We start from the raw sequence: 19,179 nt of genomic DNA, 5'->3' as shown, positions 1-19,179 counted from the left end.
AATGAGAAAACATTTGACCCTTTTGGAGCTTTGGGTTATGGGATTACAGTAACATCAGAGTGTTGGTTGGCTTTGGCACATCTGGGTTAAGACCTGGAAGGGCTGTCCTCTTTCCATGGGGCTCATTGTTATGGCTAAGCTAACTTATTCTTGGACTTCCTGAGGAAGAAGCAGGCTTGAGATAATTTCACTGGAAGGCAGATTAGTGAAATAGCAGGAATACTGTTTCTTTTCTTTTTTACATTTTTAAAATCCTCACCCAAGGATATTTTTCCATTGCTTTTAGATAGAGTGGAAGGGAGGGAGGGGAGAGAGAGAGAGAGAAACATTGATGTGAGAGAGGAACATTGATTGGTTGCCTCCTGCATGAGCCCCGACCAAGTTGGGGAATAAACCTGCAACTGAGGTATGTGCCCTTGACCTGGAATTGACCCTGCGACCCTCTTGGTGCTTGGGCTGATGCTCTAACTACTTAGCAAAACCAGCCAGGGCAAGAATGGTATTTTCTTTTCCTTTTAAAATATTTTTTATTGATTTCAGAGAGGAAGGGAGAGGGAGAGAGAGATAGAAACATCAATGATGAGAGAGAATCATTGATTGGCTGCCTCCTGCATGCCCCCTACTGGAGATCGAGCCCCCAACCCCAGCATGTGCCCTGGATTGGAATCAATCCCAGGACCCTTCAATTGCAGGCCAATGCTCTATCAAGTGAGCCAAACCAGCTAGGGCGGGAATGATATTTTCAAGTCACACCTGTGAGTGTGCTAAAACCTTATTTTTTTAATAATTCAATTTAATCTCTCTGTTGAGTTCACATTTTCCCTGATAGCAGAAAAGTCCCAGTATTCTGCAACAATAAAGATTTAAGCTTAGTCAGTTTTGGGCTTTTACTCCTTGTCTTCTCCTTGGGGGGCAGCTAAATTCTGTATTGGGCTTCCATCATGTCATGACTTCCACAGAGAGGGACTCCTGGTCACCAGCAGGTGTCCTTTCTGGATCTATCTCAGTGATGGCGAACCTTTTGAGCTCGGCGTGTCAGCATTTTGAAAAACCCCAACTTAACTCTGGTGCCATGTCACATATAGAAATTTTTTGATATATGCAACCATAGTAAAACAAAGACTTATATTTTTGATATTTATTTTATATATTTAAATGCCATTTAACAAAGAAAAATCAACCAAAAAAATGAGTTCGCGTGTCACCTCTGACACGCGTGTCAGGTTCACCATCACTGATCTACCTGATTTCCACCGATGTCTGAGCACATAGACCACACAGTCTTGTCATATTGGCCATAAGACCTTTTCATGTTCCTTTGTTCTCGCTCTCTCTTGCCTCACTTTTAAGCCCTTCTGGAGAGCATGGTACAATTTGGCAGCTCTCCCATGAACTCTGGGATCCACAGGAAATGACAAAGGCAGCCATCTTCTGCCAAATGCTCCATGCCCTAATTCCTCTGGCAACTTCTTGGTGGCTGTTGTTTACCAGATCCCCAAATTTATGGAGGAATATTTTCCATATATAGCTTTGGGCTAACCTAACGGGGGAGGTTATGGGGGTGCCTTATCAGACACCATCACAAATCTCTAGTTCTTGCTTCTTTTCCCCCCTCTACATTTTCATCTCGCCCGTTTCTGGTGGGAAAACTGGCTGGACCAAACATCCTTTTAAACCTATTATTTTAATGGCATGTCATCTGCTTTTGGAAATCTAAAAGCCAAGGATCACCCATCCTCCTGCTAATTAGGCATTCATATATCCATCAACTATTTACTGAGCTTCAAATATGTGCCAGGCAGTGTTCTACGTCCTGGGGACATAGTGTTAAAAGATAAAAATCTCTGCCCTATGGGGAAGGAGACACAATAAACAAAAACCTAAGTAAAATATATGCAATGTCAGATGATGTTGGTTGGTAAGGAGAAAAAGCAAGGAAAGGGGAATAAGACTTTCTGGGAGGGGGTTGTGATTTAAAATATGGTGAGTAGGAGGGTAAAACAGATTACAATTAAGTCAAGACCTGGAGGAGGTGAAGAGGTCTCTTATGCATCTAGCATGCAAATAGACTTCCTGCCATGGGAAGGGCATGCAGGTGCTGGAATGTTGAAGGACAGGGAAGGCCACTGTGGCTGGAGCAGCGTGAGTAAGGAAGAAAATTCGAGGACATGAGATCAGGGAGGAGTGAAAGCCTCATCATGATGGACTTGTTTGTAATGGCTTTAGCTTTATTCTGAGGGAGTTGGCAAATCATTGGAGGGATTCGTACAGAGAGGTGACGTGTTCCAATGTGTGTGGCTATTGTGTTGAGATAGATCTGGCAGCTAAGGTAAAAGCAAGGAGGCCAGTTAGAAGACTGATGCAGTAATCCAGATGATGGGGAACTAGAGGACAAGTGATCTGATTCTGAATCTGTACTGAAGATGATGCCAGTAGGATTTGCTGATGGATTGAATGTGGAGCAGGAGGAACAGGAGTCCAAGGTGACTGCTTTGTTTTTGGCTTGAACATCTGGAAGGAAGAAGTTGGCATCTATTTACAAGAGGAAGACTGTGGAAGGAGCAGGTGGGTGGGGGATGATCTGAAATTGGATTCTGGACATGGTACATTTGAGGAATTTAGTGGCTGTCCAGTGGGATACCTACTGTAGGATATAGGTGAACTAGGCAGCTGGAGTTCAGAGGAGTCATCCAGGCTGGGGTTTGTCAATGTATGTCAATGTATGTGTTATTTAAATATGTAAGACCTGAGGAGAACCCCAAGGGAGTGAAAGTGGATGGGGAGGACTAGAGGTCTGATCAGGGAGGAGCACCGAGACACTCAGATGATCAGAGGGTGAGTGACAAGGAGGAATTAGCAAAGACTTTGAAGGCATGGCCAGTGAGATGGGAGGGTCACTGTGCTCTCCAAGGCAAGGGGAGTGACTGCCTATATCAAATACAGCTACTAGATTGATTATGAGGCCCCAGCGTTTGTGACCTTGACAAACATGTTTTGGTAGAGCAGAGAGAATGGAAAACAAGAATTAGAGACAAGTGTAGGCAATTCTTTCTAGAAGTTTTTCAGTAAAAGGAAGAGTAGGGGCCAAAAGAGAAAGTGTGGTCAAAGATTTTTTTTAAAAAAAATAATGGAGAACTAGTGTCACATGATTGAATGCTGATGGGAATGATCTGGTAGAGAGGGAAGTCTGATGATGCAGAAGAGGCTGAGAAGCATCATGGAGTAGTGTCCTCGAGGAGACCAGAAAGCATGCAACCCAGGACACCGGTGCAGGGTTGGCTTTGGTTTGGGGTGCAAGTAGAGCACCCACAGTAATAAGAAGGAAGGCAGGATGTCTAATAATCTTTTTGTTTCAATAGCTTTGCCTACTCTGGACATTTCATATAAATGGAATCATACAATATGTGGTCTTTTGTGCTAAACTTCTTTTATTTAGCATAATGTTTTCACAGTTCATCCATGTTGTAGCATGCATCAGTTCTTCATTGTTTTTTATTATCAAATAATATGCCATTGTATGGATATATTATTTTCTTTATTTATCAGCTGATGGACTGGTTCTACTTTTTGGCAATTTCTAATAGTGCTGCTATGAACAGCAAGTTTTTGTGTGGACAAGCATTTTCTCTTGGAAACCTAAAAGCCAAGGATCACCCAAATTTATCAAATTTGTGCTATTATTTTTCTATTTCACAGGTAAGTTAACTGAGGCAGAGAGGAGTTAAGTAGTTGTGCAGGGCCACACAGAAAGGAGTGGCAGGATTTGAACACTGCTAGTCTGGCTCCCAAGTCCTACCTCTCAACTACTCTGACTCTGTATAGCCATAGCACGTGAAAATTATTGGTAGAGGCAGCCTCATGCCCATAAACCCAGAAGGGAGAATGCCTGATGCTATTAAGCACAATGCTGGCTATTCCTTTAAACAGTGGTTTTCAAGCTTCCTAATGCCGCGACCCTTTAATACAGTTCCTCATGTTGTGGTGACCCCCAATTTCATTGTTACAAATTGAACATAATTAAAGCATAGTGATTAATCACAAAAACAATATGTAATTATATATGTGTTTTCCGATGGTCTTAGGCAACCCCTGTGAAAGGGTCATTCGACCCCCAAAGGGGTCACGACCCACAGGTTGAGAACTTCTGCTTTAAGATATTCTTATGCTAAAAAAGCTTCCTTTAATTCTTAATTCACTGAGAGTTTCATTTAGGAATAACTGAAACATTTTATCACCCCTGCTTCTTTTTTGCATGTTATGAATTAGGGGTTGATGAACTTTTTCTTAAATGGACAGATAGTAAATATTTTAAGCCATAGGTAATATTTGAATTATAAAACCAGGTGTCCGGCTAGTGGGCCACAGTTGCCAAATTTCTGTTATAGATGATCAGGTGGGTTTTCTCTCCTTACTCAGTGATATTGAAGCACCCCTACATTCTGGAATAGTTCAGCTTGACCATGTCAGAGTTACTGCAGTAATCTCTTTGTTAGTATTTTATTTAAGATCTTTACATCTTCATTTAGGAATACGATCTCTCTCTCTCTCTCTCTCTCTCTCTCTCTCTCTCTCAAAAATGAATGGGGAAACTTCATCTTGTTTCTATGCTATGGAACAAAGAATGATTTATTAAGACTTGTAGGATTTCCCCCTGAAGAAACCATCTTGGTTTGGTGTTTTTTTGTTTGTTTGTTTTTTAAGTAGTGTTTTGAGATCTCTTTCACCTCCAGGGTTACTGATTTCTTCATGGTTTCTATTACTTTTGAATCCATTTTAGCAATTTATAATTTTTCTAGAAAATCATCCACTTCATCTAGATTTTCTAAGGTTTTTTCATTGATTTGGGTATGGTTAATCTCTTAATGTGTCTATTCTCCTCATATCTTCTTATTTTATCTTCTTGATTTCTAATGGTATACCCATTTTTTTAATGCTAGACTTAATAAATGCTTATTTTATTGATCTTTTAAAAGTTTTCTCTGGGGTTTAATTATTAATTGTAATACCCCTTTTCTTTCTACTATATTAATTTCTACTTGTCACTTTCAATTTTTGGTGTTCCTACTTTTCTCTTTCTAATAAAATAATTTATTTTCATTCCTTCTGTATAAAAGCGAAAACATTTAAGACTGAATTTTCCTTTGAGTTCATACTTGGCTACCACTCACAAATTTGGGAACATAGTCCTCTCACTGTTGATACTTTCTATGTATCTGATTTTAGTTGTGGTTTTCTCTTTGACTTAGAAGGGTTTTAAGAGTATGCCTTTAAATTTATAAAAGTTTGGGATTTTTAATTTTAAATTTCTCATTAGTTTCCAGTTTTATTGCATTATGGTTAGAGAGTGTGATAATGGTGCATATTTGGACTTTATTGAAATTTGCTTTGTGGCTTTTAATTTTTCTAAGTGCTCCAACGATGCTGGACAAGAAGGTATATTTTCTGTGTTTGGATTACATAATGTTTGTCTATTTAATTAATACTCTTAATGGTATCATTCATATTCTCCGTCTCCATATTCTTTTTAAAAATTTACTTGATTTTTCAAGACTGAGGGAAATGCAATAACTTTTCTGTAACTGTTGTGTTAATGTCATTTCTTCATACAAAACACACTGGTTGTTGCCTATTTATGCCTGACTCTGAGCCTGAGTCATCCACCCAAATCTTTAAGTATCTGGGCTGGAGAAGAAAATAAATACTGAGGAGGAATCAAAAAGCTAAATGAAATTCCATTCTAATCATTTCTACATATGTGTACATGTGTGTATTTGGGGGGTTGTATATGTGTATTTTGGCATATATATCCCTTGGGCATATCTATTTAAATAGTCTTCCATGTGTTGATGATGTTTGAGTTTGACATGTCTGTCTGTATACGTTTATATATCCATAGTATCTTTTTCTTTAAATTGAACTTAAAACATCAGGGCTAAGGTCTGTCTTGCCCTATGCCAGCTTTTTCAAGAGTGGTTACAAGTGAGAAAGCTCTGCTACCTTATGTCTTAACACATCTGACACTCTTTTCCTCTCTTCTGGCTACAGAAGCTCCTCCTGGTAAGTTGTTCAAATAGCGGCTCTCTGCAGACCCATCCTCGCTCTGACACCCGCTCTCTGTGCCATGTGTCTGGGAACTGCATTCTGGCCACACAGAGGGTGTTAGGGCTATACGCTGAGGATGGGTGAGATGCTGAGAGCCTCATTCCACCCTTTCCCCATTGTGCCCGTCCAGGTTCCGGCAGCCTTTCTTTCTTCAGCTTGTGCTCACCCTTAATATGCCAGAACTCAAAGGACTGAGCATTGGTTTAAAGGGAGCCTGTAACATTTCCAGACACTCGATGGTAGACATTCAGTTCGTTTTATAGAACCAGAGCGGGGTCCTGGGAGATCTCCTGACTCACCCCCTCATATGGAGGAGGAAAGTGAGTCCCAGATGGGCTATCCTTACACCTTGTCCTTGGCCCTTCCCACTGAACTGGTGAGCTCTAATGGTAGTCACAGGCACAGACCAAGTGCCTGGCCCTTGGAGATTTTGTGCGGAGGCCTGGGGAAGAGTGACAATCCCACCTACAAGAGGTAAAAGGTCGTGTAGGCACAGCATGTGCAGGAGGAGTTAAAAGTGGAGAGACGTGTGTGTACCATACATAATAGGCTTGTCTACCTTTCCCTACAAGTGTGAGTACATGGAGGAGGGACAGGGCAGAGAGTGGGTTGTCACAGCCTTCCTTTCTTCTCACCTAATTTCTCTCAGGTAGCATAATGTTTTTTGAACAAAGGACACTTAGTATTTGTTGATTTTCAAGGATTTGACCTTGATTTGACCTTGGGGGAGGCTGAGTTCTGGTATTGAATGCTTTCTTTTTTTTTTGCTGGGGTGGGGGTGGGTGCAGGATAGCTCTTTGGGGGGTCTGAGTTACCCTGGGTCTACTGCATTATATTTATAAATAAGACATTATTGACATTTCCCCCAAAGAGTTACCCTATGTACCGTCACATTTTAGCCTCAGGGGATTTATGCCCACTTCCCAGAAGGAAAAGGGAAACCCGAGAGCTTAACAGATCCACACAATGAATGGGGGTCAGGGCCCAGGCTAGAGCTTCTGCCTCTTCATGCACCAAGCAAGTATTCAAACCCTTTTTTTTTTTTTCCAGTCTGTGCAGTCTTGGTCCCCCTGGAGGGTCAGGAAGTTCCAGCTCTCTGCTCCCCTAAACTCACCCCAACAGGGGTGCTTTGAAGTCCAGGCCAACCTGTAGACATTGCCAGCAGTTCAGTCCAGAAGGACCTTGCTTGGCAAGATCTGTTTCTGAAATGATGGGTGTCTTTCTCTCTGCTCAGGAGGAGGAGTTCATCGATTGGTGGAGCAAATTCTATGCCTCGATCGGGGAGAGGGAAAAGTGTGGCTCCTACTTGGAGAAGGACTTCGACACTCTAAAGGTGAGGCCTCTCTAATGTTCTCTTCTGTCTGTTAGCCACGGGCACATGTGATGGGCACGGGAGACACAACAGAAAGAGAATATATGTATATTTATGTTTGTCTCCTCGTTTGGTACCTGAAGGCTGAAGAATCTGGATGAACTAATTGAGGTAAGAAAGGTCACCAGAGATTTAGAGCAAGAAGTCACTGTGGGCTGGGATGACCCAGGAAGTGTTTTTAGAAGAATGCTAGAAAGTACTGAAGTATTTATGGGTGAAACGATGTTTGAGCTTTGTTTTATGATGCTCAAGAAAAAATAATAGTAAGGGGGAAGATGGATGGTATAGGTGGTCCTCTGATAGATTTTCAAAATATTAAAAATTATTGAGATTGCAAAATGTTGAAAATTGTTAAAGCTTAGAGATAGGTACTTAGGGATTTGTTATACTATTCTGTATCTATTGAAGACATTTGAATTTTTCTATAATAAAATTTTGTGTCAAAGGAAAAAAGAAAGTCAGCTTAAGAATGTTGCTGTGATTACCCTACACCTACAATTAGGACAGAAATTACCCAGTAAATATAAAAATAAGGTAAACTCTCTGTGGAAAGAAGAAAAGAAGCCCACCCACCCAAACAAACAAACAAAAAGCCAAGGATGAGTCAGAGAAATTCTGGTATTTTGAGGAAATTCAACAAATACAATTACACTTTAAAGAAATAGGCTACTTTTGAAAAAGATAACTAGAGGTGATTCAAAATCACTTCCCAAAGGAGTTGTGTAGTGTCCTGGAGAGGGTTGCCAGATACAGAATTTCAGGTTAGCATGCTTCAAATGTTTCATGAGACATACTTATCTGGTAATTATTTTTTTATTTATTTGAAATACAAATTTAACTGGGTGTCCTATATGTCCACTTGCTATATCTGGTCACCATATTTATAGAAGGACTGCAAAGGCTGTCAGACACATGGGAGTGGCCCATGGAGCACCCTAAAGGGTCTTGATGACTGGGGCTTGAGGCTAGTTGGCCGGGTGAGTGGCTGGGGCGTCCAGGCAACTCTTCTGGCTGAAAGCCTTTGGGGTGTACTCTGGAGGGCGATTTCACAAGACGTCAAGAATTGTCTGATACGTTGGAGGCTTATGGGCGAGTTGTGTCTGGAGACCTGGATGCACAGAGATGAGGCTCAGACAGCAAGCTCTTCATTGACTCGGCAGTTGGGTAGGCGAGGCTGGGCAAAGAGACAGAACTATTTGTGTACCAGGAAAAAGGTTCAACACGTTAGGTCTGGCATGTTTTTACTGTAGCCTTGTCAAGAAATGAGAAAAACCAAGTAAGAATGAGAGCTCCTGCCAGGGCGGCCCATTGTGTTGCCCTCGCTTGCTGCTCCCTCAGACGCCGGATGCTGAATTGGCACCAGCCCTCCAGCTGGACCTCTCTGAGGTCTCTGACAGCATCCAAGAGAAAATGGGCTCTCTGAAAGCATGCACCCAACATGTTACCGGGGAGGGGAGAAACAGATGTGAAAGAACACTGGTCCTTTAAGGATAAATAAATAGGAGAAAACCACCAACAACAACATGAGACTGAAAAATAGCCTGCAGCAATATGGAAAGGATGGATACACAGTGGGTAAAAAGAAAAATACATTTTGGTAATCATTAGCATGGGGGAAAACCAACAACTCATAGTCTCAATAGCAAAAGATAGAGAACAAAAGATACAGCAAGAAAGCATTAAAAAAAAAATCCCAGTCATCATAGGAAAACACAATAGAAAAAGAATAAAATACATTCATTTTCCTAATACATAAAAATAAATTAAACATATCTATTAAGTGATAAGAATTCTTAGAATATACCAGAAGTCAAAGACATGTACTATCATTCAAAGACATGTCTAAAGCAGTGAAACTTAGAATGGTGAAAAGTAAATATTTTGGCAAACAAAATAAGATCAGTGCAAACAAAAGAGAAAGGGATAGAATTTAAAGTGAAAAGCAAAGGAAACAAAATGGAGTATTTTATAGAAATAAAACATGTACATCTGAATGAAAGAAATTCCCAAATATGTTTGCATAGAACAATAAATCTTAGAAATACTTAAAGCAAAAATGATAGGAATATATAAACTAAATTAAAATTGCAGTGGGGATTTTAATGTACCTCTCTCCTAGACAGATGAAGCAGGAAATAAATAAGGCAATAAAAGATATGAATAACAAAGTAAATGTTTTTAAGCTACATTAAAAGTAGCTTTATAATAGAGAATAAAAATAATTTAAAAAGAGAATACATTTTTTCCTAATGCTCAGAGAACACTTACAAAATTTGATCATATATTAGTTTAGTAATATGTTACCAAAAGCAGAAATCATACAAGACAGATTAAAATGTAATAAGACGAGAAATTAATAACAAAAGTTTAAACAAAAGACCAACCACTTGGAAATTTAAAAAGTATTTTATTGGAACTTCCAGTATGAACATGGCTGCATACGTCAGCATTTTTCCCCCTTTCTTCTGGAAATCATTCAAACCCACAAACTCCATTTTCAGTAAAAGTTGGAAACAAATAAAATTTGCAGACTCCAAAATACATGTAAGGGTTGTCCAAAGGCAACTGAGATTGGGTAGAAGCCACTCGGCAGTAAATTAAGAGACGATGCATGGAAATGATGAAAGGTCATAGTGGTAGCAGATCTCAGGAAACCCTGACTTCCTAATAAAAGAATGCTGATAACTATTTGAAACAGGTTATAAGTACATGGGGGCTTATTATCTCTTCTCTTTACTGTTGTGTGTGCTTGAAAATTTCATAACAAATAGTTAAAAAATATAGTTCCTGAAATTGAGGTTTAACCATAAAATATAAAAGTTATATCCCTTGTTCACCACAATGGATATGGGAACTTGGAAGACAGGCTCAGGCTGGTTACAAAAGCCTCATAGAGCCTGCTTGGTTCACAGAAGCTGAGAAGGTAGAGCTACACAAGAATCACACAGATGGGCCGTATTTGCAGGAAGCTGTCTGCATCTGTGGTGAAACAAAAGAAATAATTCATCTAGGAAAATCCAACACATTTAGTGACAAGTAATAATAAAAGAAATAACACAGCATTAATTTTAAAATGCTATGAAAAAAGGAAGAGAAAATCTAAATCATAACTTAACCAAAAGAAGAAGATATGTACCCATCAGAAAAAGTTTGCCAAGGAGCAGACAAGATGACATATTTTGCTATAAACTTTTTAGAAATGGGTAGTCAGAATACAAAGCAGAAATGAAAAAAACTCAAGGTATCGAGATGAGAAGAGATGAAATATGAGCTGATAAGATTCAGGAAAGGAAGGGAAGGAAACACGAAGGAGCCCAAGGCAGAATGTCCACTTTGGAAAACATGGTAAGGGGCATAGAGGACAGAAATGGTGAAAGTAAGCACAAGGAAATGGAAATAAAGAAGGAGTTATAAAAAAAGAAAAGAAAAAATGACATATAGACACTGGGAAAGGAGATCCAACATTTGCATAATTGGAGTTTCAGAGGAAGACAAAACAATGAAATAAAACAAATGAACACAACACGTTAATAAAATTTGAGATAAAAGAATACTTGAATATACATACTAGAAAGTCCACTTTGTGTCAGGAAAAATTGACCCAGATTGATCAATCCTGAGACAAATCCTACATATGCTATTGGACTTTAGAGATAAAGAATGTTTTGGTGAGGTCATGTACACATATTCTTAAAAAATATTGTCATTTAAAATAAGAAATAAATCAAGGTGGCTTTAATTTCTCCACAACATTTAATACCCAAGGATAACAAAGCAACATCCACTGATCATCGAGTAAAGAAAGGGTGACTGAGGATTTGTATTCAGCCACATTGCCTTTCAAGCACAAAGGCTATGAACACCCAGGCATGCATATTCAGGAACAGGTAATGTGATTCCCATGAGCCCATCCTGAGGAGCTTCTGGGGAATGAACTTCAACCAACTAGGAGATAACTGGGAAAACCACAACAAGGGGACTAGTTGTGATCACGTTTTATCTTAGACCTAAAATCAAAATAAATGGAAGGGTTAGGGTAATAGGATGGAATATTAATATATATACTGAAAATGTAGAAATGATAAAACTGACAAAAATTAGATGGAAAAGAAAAAAAGGTGATGTGATACAAAATAAGACAATGATTGCCATGTTATAGAACAAATAGTGTTGACAGGTATTATTTAAAATTGGCAAATTATAAACAAACAGTACAGGAGTAAATATTAAGGAAGATAATATTGTCTAATATTGGGTGATGGAGAGGACAGGAGATGCAATTTGATTAATTTATCATTGCTATAGTAGGTAATTTATAAATATTGTCTCTAAAGACAAAGATGGAATAGAGCATTGTTACTATATATAAATTTATAATAATGCTAGAGGCCTGGTGCATGAAATTTGTGCACTGGGGGGGGGGGCGGGACAGGGGAGTGTCCTCAGCCCAGCCTGTGCCCTCTCGCAGTACGGGACCCCTCGGGGGATGTATGCCTGCGGCTTAGGCCCGCTCTCCATGGGGATTGGGCCTAAGCCAGCAGTCAGACATCCCTCTTGCAGTCTGGGACCCTCACTCCTTACAGCCCTCCTGCTCTCTGCTCCTTACCACTGGGCTCTCTGCTCCTTCCTTAGTGCTGCTGCGGAAGCAGGAGAGGCTCCACCAGCCATGAGCCTGGCTTCTGGCTGAGTGGCACTCTCCCTATGGGAGCACACTGACCACCAGGGGGCAGCTCCTGCGTCTGCCCCCTGGTGGTCAGTGCACATTATAGCAACCGGTCATTCTGGTCGTTCTGCTGTAAAGGTTGCTTAGGCTTTTATTATATAGATGAGAATATAAATTCAAGTCATCCTAGATATCAGAAGAATCACACACACACACACACACATGCACACACACACACACACACACACCCCAGACCATGCAGGCAAAGATTAAACAAAAATCAATGAATCTGCCCTAGCTGGTTTAGCTCAGTGGATAGAGCATCAGCCTGAGGACTGAAGGGTCCAGGATTCAATTTTGGTCAAGGGCATATACCTCAATTGTAGACTCCTCCCTGGCCCCTGCCCTGGTTGGGGTGCATTCAGAAGGTAACCAATCAATGTGCTTCTCTCACATCAATATTTCTCTCTGTTTTTCCCTTTCTCTTCCACTCTCTCTAAACATCAATGGAAAAATATTCTTGGGTGAGGATTAAAAAATAACCGATGAATCTAGAAAACTATAACTATATAAATATAAGTGTAAAAGCAGACTAAACTTATATGCCATATCAATCACTTAATAACGAAATTGAAATCAGATCTCAGAACAAAACCTAACTCTAAAATAAAAACATCCATAAAGGCTGAAAATAAAAAAAAAATGGGGAAAATGTGTGCCTGGCAAATGCAAACTAAAAGAAAGCAGAAGTCACAATCTTCAATCTTCACATTAGATGAAAGTGCATTCAAGTCCCCAAAGTAAGTGAGGCAAAGAATGGCACCTAATAACTTTAAATGGGTCAATTCCAAGAGATGATAGTTTTGAGAGTATCTATGTGCTAAGTAATATATCAATATTTACTCAATTTCTGTTGTGAAGATACAAGAAGAAATGGAACACTCTGGTAGGTAGGGGGAGATTTAATTCTATTTTCTCAGTTCATGTCAGGTCAAAGGAACAAAAATGTGAGAGGATATAGAAAATCAGCATAATTATTAACTTGATTAAACCCTGCAGCCTGAAAATAGAGACTGCACAGTTGTAAAAATTGACCATGTAATAGGCCATGAAAAAAACCTTAATAAATTTCAAAAAGTACCAATGCCACTGATAATGGTTTTTGATCATACTATAAAATTAGAACTTACTAACAAGATCAAAAGCCCCCAAAGGCACTTCTGTCTAGAAAAAAAATTTAAGGCCCTATTTTTTTTTTTTTTAGCAATTCTTGGTGAAAAAGAAAATACAAACCAAAATTGCAGAATATCTGGGAAATGATAAAATGCTTCGCATTAGCATTTACTGGTTATAGCTAAAGCAGTGTTCAGAGGAAGTTTGTAACCTTAAAAGCTTATGTAAACTAAAAAGAAAGAATGAAAACTAATGAAGCATCTGGCTCTTGGATCAAATAATAAAGTAAAACTATGATTACGGAATGCCAAGAAAATGAAAACATTATACAGCAAAAACAAATGGGGCAGTGCCAAGGCAGTAGGAAGCAGAGACGACTTCAGAGCAGTAAGTATTTTTCTTATCAGAATAGAGGCAGCAAAGTAAACAAAGCTTCAAGTGAAGAAGTTAGAATTTTAAAAAAACCTTAAAACAATAGCAAGAAGAAAATAATAAAATCAGAAATAAGGAACTAGAATAGAGACAATGGTAGGATTGACGAATCAAAAGACTGGTCCTTTGATTGAAATGAATCAGCTGTGTAAATAGAGCAAGAAAAAATTCAAAATGATGCGTATCAAATGTTAACCAAGCAATGAGTTGTTATATACTGGGACTCAGAATACAAGGCAATAACACTATTTTCTTTATGTTTACTTGTATTTTGTATTTTGTAATAATGAACCTATATCACTTGCATAATTAATGCTTTCTTGGAAGAGCTAGAACTTGAGCTAGTCCTCAATGAGAAATAATATTTAACTCTATGAGAAAGGAACTTTCCTGAAGTATCTTGTCAGTTTCAGATATAACCAAGGTAGCATGTCTGCAAGGTTGTTGAATATCACTATTAGGTATATTTTATTTTCTAAAACAGAAAGCCACTGCTTTGTTTAAATCTAAGCAATTCCAAAATACTGTCCTAACAAATAAAAGTCACTGGCTGTTTGGGAGGCATGAAATAAAGAAATCGAGTTCGCAAATTTAAAGTGGTGCTGAAAAGGCCCACTTGGCCGGGTGTTGGATCCCATTGCCATTCGAACATCAGGACAAGGAGTACAGTGGCTTGACTTGCTGACCTGTGACTTTTCTGGAGTTCTGTCTTGATCTTCAAACAAAATGTCAGTTAACTTTTCATGCATTTGTTTGACTATAATCTTATTCTCTTGAAAAAGTGCACCACCTGTGTATGAGATGACTCTCAGATACCTAGAATACTGCTTTAACCAGAAAACCCTGTTCCCCAGTGGCACTAAATAAATGTCTTCCTCTTACTCCCCCCCCCCCCCCGCCCTCTTTAATCTCCACTATTTGCATCTTTGTTATCTCTGCCTTTGTTCTTTCCCTCTCCTGCCTCTGCTCTCCTCTTTGCCTATGTTCCTCTAATTTGCTTGTGGTCTTTCCCTCTCATTTTCATCTCTCTTCTCTCCTCTCCTTCACTCGAACACTGTCATGTTTCCTCTGCCTTTGCTATCTTTCTTCTTTCTCTCTTTTCCTGTCCCATTCTCTTGTCCCACATGTGGCAGGTCTATGACACACAACTGGAGAATGTGGAGGCCTTTGAGGGCCTGTCTGACTTTTGTAACACCTTCAAGCTCTACCGGGGCAAGACTCAGGAGGAAATGGAGGACCCATCTGTCATTGGGGAATTTAAGGTAAGGCCTTGAGGACATGTTTGTAGCCCAGGGAGGCCTAAGCCCAGAGGGGCAGCAGTCAGTGAAGGGGGCAGTACTGTAGTAATATCCATATGACTGTGGTGCTGATGTTGGTGACCATGTGGATGAGGGAGGTGGTGACAGTGATGGTGATGCTGCTGATGCAGAATCTGATGGTGGTGATGGGATGGCATTGGGCTTGGTTGATCTCAGTGGTGATGACTCTGGAAGAGATGAGAGTCATGATCATAGTGGGGATTGTGTTGGTGACAATGATGTTAAAAATAAAAGCTGACTCCTTCTTTTTAGGGCCTTTTCAAAATTTATCCCCTCCCAGAAGACCCATCCATCCCCATACCCCCAAGACAGTTTCACCAGCTGGCTGCCCAGGGGCCCCAGGAGTGCCTGGTCCGCATCTATATTATCCAAGCATTTGGCCTGCAGCCCAAGGACCCCAATGGGAAGGTAACATTTGTAGAGCTCTCACCTGCACTCAGAGGTACAAAGGGCTACAGAATCTGGATACACCTGTGCCCCAGGAAGTTCACAGCAATCCAGGGAAACCAGACAAATATACAAAACTGAGATGTGGCTGGATGGAGTTCCATCAAGGGCCAGTGCTCTAGGAGTTCAGAAAAGGCCTAAGTCAGTACAAGACATTGGAATAATGAGGAAGGCTTCCGAAAGAATAGGATTCTTAAGGATTGATGGAGTTTTGATAGGCTGGGAGGGAGGAGAAAATAGTATTTTAGGAGGCATCAAAATCCTCTGCAGAAGTTCTCCAGAAGACTTCTTAGAGCACAAGGATAAGGCATAAGGACAGGCAGCCTTGAAGGTGTAGGCTGGGACTTGTCTTGTAGGACTTTTGATGGTGGGGGAGAGAGAGAAGTGGTGCAGGATCAGCAGTTCTGCTATGCCATGATGGACCCTGGGGCTAAAAGAAAAATCAGTAATACTGATCCTGTATTTATTTAAACTTTTGATATTTTGTTGACCATGGATTGTTGGCATTGATTTTAATTTTTTAAATATTTCATTAAAATATTGCTTATCTTGATGACTGAGCTTTTTTGGCCCTTCCTTCAATTTTATGCCTGAAGCAAGTACCTCATCACCTCTCTCTAGTCCTGGCCCTGAATGAAAGAGGGGACTTGAAGGAGGGCAGGAGTCTGGAGTTGTGGGGAGCTGGTGGGGGAGAGGCAGAGTTAAGTTGGAAAGAGAGAGAAAGAGGGAAGAGATGAGGCAGGCGTGGGGGCGATTGGAGTTCAGATGTATGAGGCTATGGTCCTCTCCTGACCCCTTAGATGAGTGTAGGCCTAGCATGTGTCCTTGAAGTTGTGGGTAAAGGCCTAGTGTCCTACCCTTGGAGTCCAGGTTTTCAAGGTGAGAAGTCGTGGCTGCCCCTGTCCTTCTGGGAAGTCACACAGCAGAATGGAACCATCCCCAGAACAGGCACTACCAGGGGCCTCCAAGAAGTGCTAGTGACCAATGATCAGCTCATGCACTTCAAGACTTCTTGAGGCCAAGAATGACTGTGAGAACTCTCCGGCCCTGGCTCCTGGCAGCTAGTGGAGGGGATGCTGTTGCTCACAGGAAGCTTTCAGGGAAGGCCACTGGGGCTGGGTTTGGCTGACAAAGCCTGGCCATCTCTCTCCTTTTCCATCTGCTGAAGCAGAGGTCACAGAGAGGACCCCAGCTTGGCCCAATCACATATGTCATACAAACTGGCATGCTTATGAGGATATCAGCCTGGCCCCCACCCACCTTCTGCCAGTGGGGAAGTGGGATGGGGGTATGGAGGGGACTCAGGTACGCCATGTCCACTGCTGGACTGTGGCTAGAAGCCCACCTTAGGGCCAAGTGCTATGGCATGCAGGTCCCTGGCCTGGCAGGATGACAGGATGACAGCTCCTTGATGGCTGGCCACCTAGTCCCATTGGGAGGCAGAGGACTGAAGAGGCCTCAAAGATACGCTGGGGAGGTGATTTCACTAAAATCTTTCTGTCTCCTCCTTCAGTGTGATCCTTACGTCAAGATTTCCATAGGGAAGAAATCGGTGAGTGACCAGGATAACTACATCCCCTGTACCCTGGAGCCTGTGTTTGGAAAGTAAGTTGGGGGCAGCCTGGGTCTTGGGGTGGAGGTGCCAGTCTGGATAACCCACAGCTCCTTGGCAGAGACGTGGCTGCCTCTGGGAAGTCCCCGATTCCTGGAGCAGAGCTGTATTCCCTAAGTCTTGGCTGTCTGGGGGGAAGGGGGTTAACCTCAGTTATTTCCTCATTGTGCGCTAAAGGCTTGAGTCCTGGCAGAAACTCCTAGTTAAAGCCGTAAACAATTACCTCAAAGATCAGAAATCTAAATAGGAACCCAAAGCATGCATTTGCTAGTTAGTCTCTTTTTTAAGATTAACTTTTCTATTGGAATAATTTTAGATTTATAGAAAAGTTACAAAGATAGTACCATTTCTGTATACCCTTCACTCAATTTCCCCCACTGTTGACATCTTACCAAACCATGGTATATTTGTCAAATCCAGTTAATTGATATTGGTGAACTCTAGGCTTTATTAGGATTTTGGCAGTTTTCCCCCTAATGTCCTTTGCCTGTTCCAGGGTCTAATCCAGGATCCCTCATTATGTTTAGCGATTACCTTCTTGGCTGCACCTTTGTCTGTAGTGATTAGGTAGAGCAGTGGTTCTCAACCTTCTGGCCCTTTAAATACAGTTCCTCATGTTGTGACCCAACCATAAAGTTATTTTCGTTGCTACTTCATAACTGTAATGTTGCTACTGTTATGAATCGTAATGTAAATATCTGATATGCAGGATGGGCTTAGGCGAACCCTGTGAAAGGGTCGTTCGACCGCCAAAGGGGTCGAGACCCACAGGTTGAGAACCGCTGAGACAGAGGAAGGATGTGAACTCAAGAGAGTAAGGTGCTTCTTGAAACCTAAGGAAAGGAAAGATCAGTCCCGTTGCACGGGCGCAGCTCCCAGACATGCTGATGTGCTTGCTCTTTGGATGTGAGCTTATTTAGGCTAAAGAAAGGAGAATCACAGAGGGCGGTCGGCAGCTATTTCTCTAGCCCTTGTAAGGAGATGGCGGGGCGTTCTGATATTGTTAAGTGGCACATTGGATTTACCAACTGGTAGCTACCAAGTTAGCTGTAGTCACTCAGCTCAACAGCAGGGGCCCAATGAGCCTGGGGAAGTGCCATTTTTGAAGGTGAAACAGTCTTTGGCAGTGATGAGCCATCACCAGCTGGGATTGGAGGAAGGGCAGCAGAGAAGATGGGGGCGGGAGCTCTACTTGGTGAGCCCCAGTGGCCAGCATGGGGGCACAGGCTCATGGGCGGCCTATCGGCAGATCAGGCCTATTTACCATGTGGGGGGTGAGGTGGGGTGGAGGTTGGGACCAGGCCCGGGTGGGGGAGTGAGTGTAGAAACACACCCCTCCCTCTTTGTTCCACCACCTTCCCCACTGCATGGCCAGGCTGGTCTGCCTGGGGTTTCAAGCCTCCCTCCGGTCACCGCAGAAAGTCTTTCTCTCTATAACCCATGTGTCGAACAAGCACGACGCAAGAGATATAATCAAAGCACATTTGTTTTTGTCTGCTGGTGTCCTGTAAACATTTATTCTGTGGGTTGCCTTCCTCATTCCCTGAGTGGAAACTGTGGCAGGCAGGCAAGCAGGCAACTTTCTGCTCATGTTTAGACAATGTGCTTTGTCATAAGCCCACGGTCTCAAGTTGGTAACTAGAGTGCCCACTCATGAGTAATTACAAACACTCTGGATGGCTGGAGGGCAGTGGTGCCCCTCTTCCAGCTGGTCTACCTTGGGTACAGCTGTGCACAGCATGTGGATGTGTGTGGCTTGCGCCTCTGCCTGGTGTCTCTTCCTCCCCCTCTGGCTAGCACTGGGGTTCCGGATTCCCGCAGGGCCAGGACTAGGGGAAGTATCAGAGCAGAGGGCCCCTTTCCCCGTCCTGGTATCCTGGTGCCCTCTGGGTGTCTGATGTTTAAAGCTGATTTATTTTCTGGTGGGTGCTTTCCAGAGAGCCTGGGTCCCCCACTGCAGCTCCTGGGATGTGGCAGATACTGTGTCCCTTCAGCTGGTGGCCTCTGTTCCCTGGTTCTCAGTGGGCCTCTCCACAGTCTCACTGCTGGAGCCCCAACT

The 19,179-nt window shown here is 41.7% G+C and overlaps 1 protein-coding gene across 4 annotated transcripts in view; it reads left to right on the top strand.

Annotated features, from left to right (window-relative positions):
* The window catches only part of DYSF (dysferlin), a gene marked incomplete at its 5' end in the record, with an annotated part of 186,782 nt that overhangs the window by 148,085 nt on the left and 19,518 nt on the right, over nucleotides 1-19,179 (top strand). For all 4 annotated transcript variants that reach the window (XM_081100952.1, XM_081100950.1, XM_081100951.1 and 1 more), the window contains 4 exons: nucleotides 7,337-7,435; nucleotides 14,876-15,004; nucleotides 15,314-15,469; nucleotides 17,022-17,113. In XM_081100952.1, coding sequence (XP_080957078.1) covers nucleotides 7,337-7,435; nucleotides 14,876-15,004; nucleotides 15,314-15,469; nucleotides 17,022-17,113 — 476 coding nt within the window. The remainder of the gene's footprint in view (nucleotides 1-7,336; nucleotides 7,436-14,875; nucleotides 15,005-15,313; nucleotides 15,470-17,021; nucleotides 17,114-19,179) is intronic.

The sequence above is a fragment of the Myotis nattereri genome (genome assembly GCF_964212035.1).
Source record: "Myotis nattereri genome assembly, chromosome: 10".
NCBI lineage: Eukaryota > Metazoa > Chordata > Mammalia > Chiroptera > Vespertilionidae > Myotis > Myotis nattereri.
This window is presented reverse-complemented; position numbering and strand designations above follow the sequence as displayed.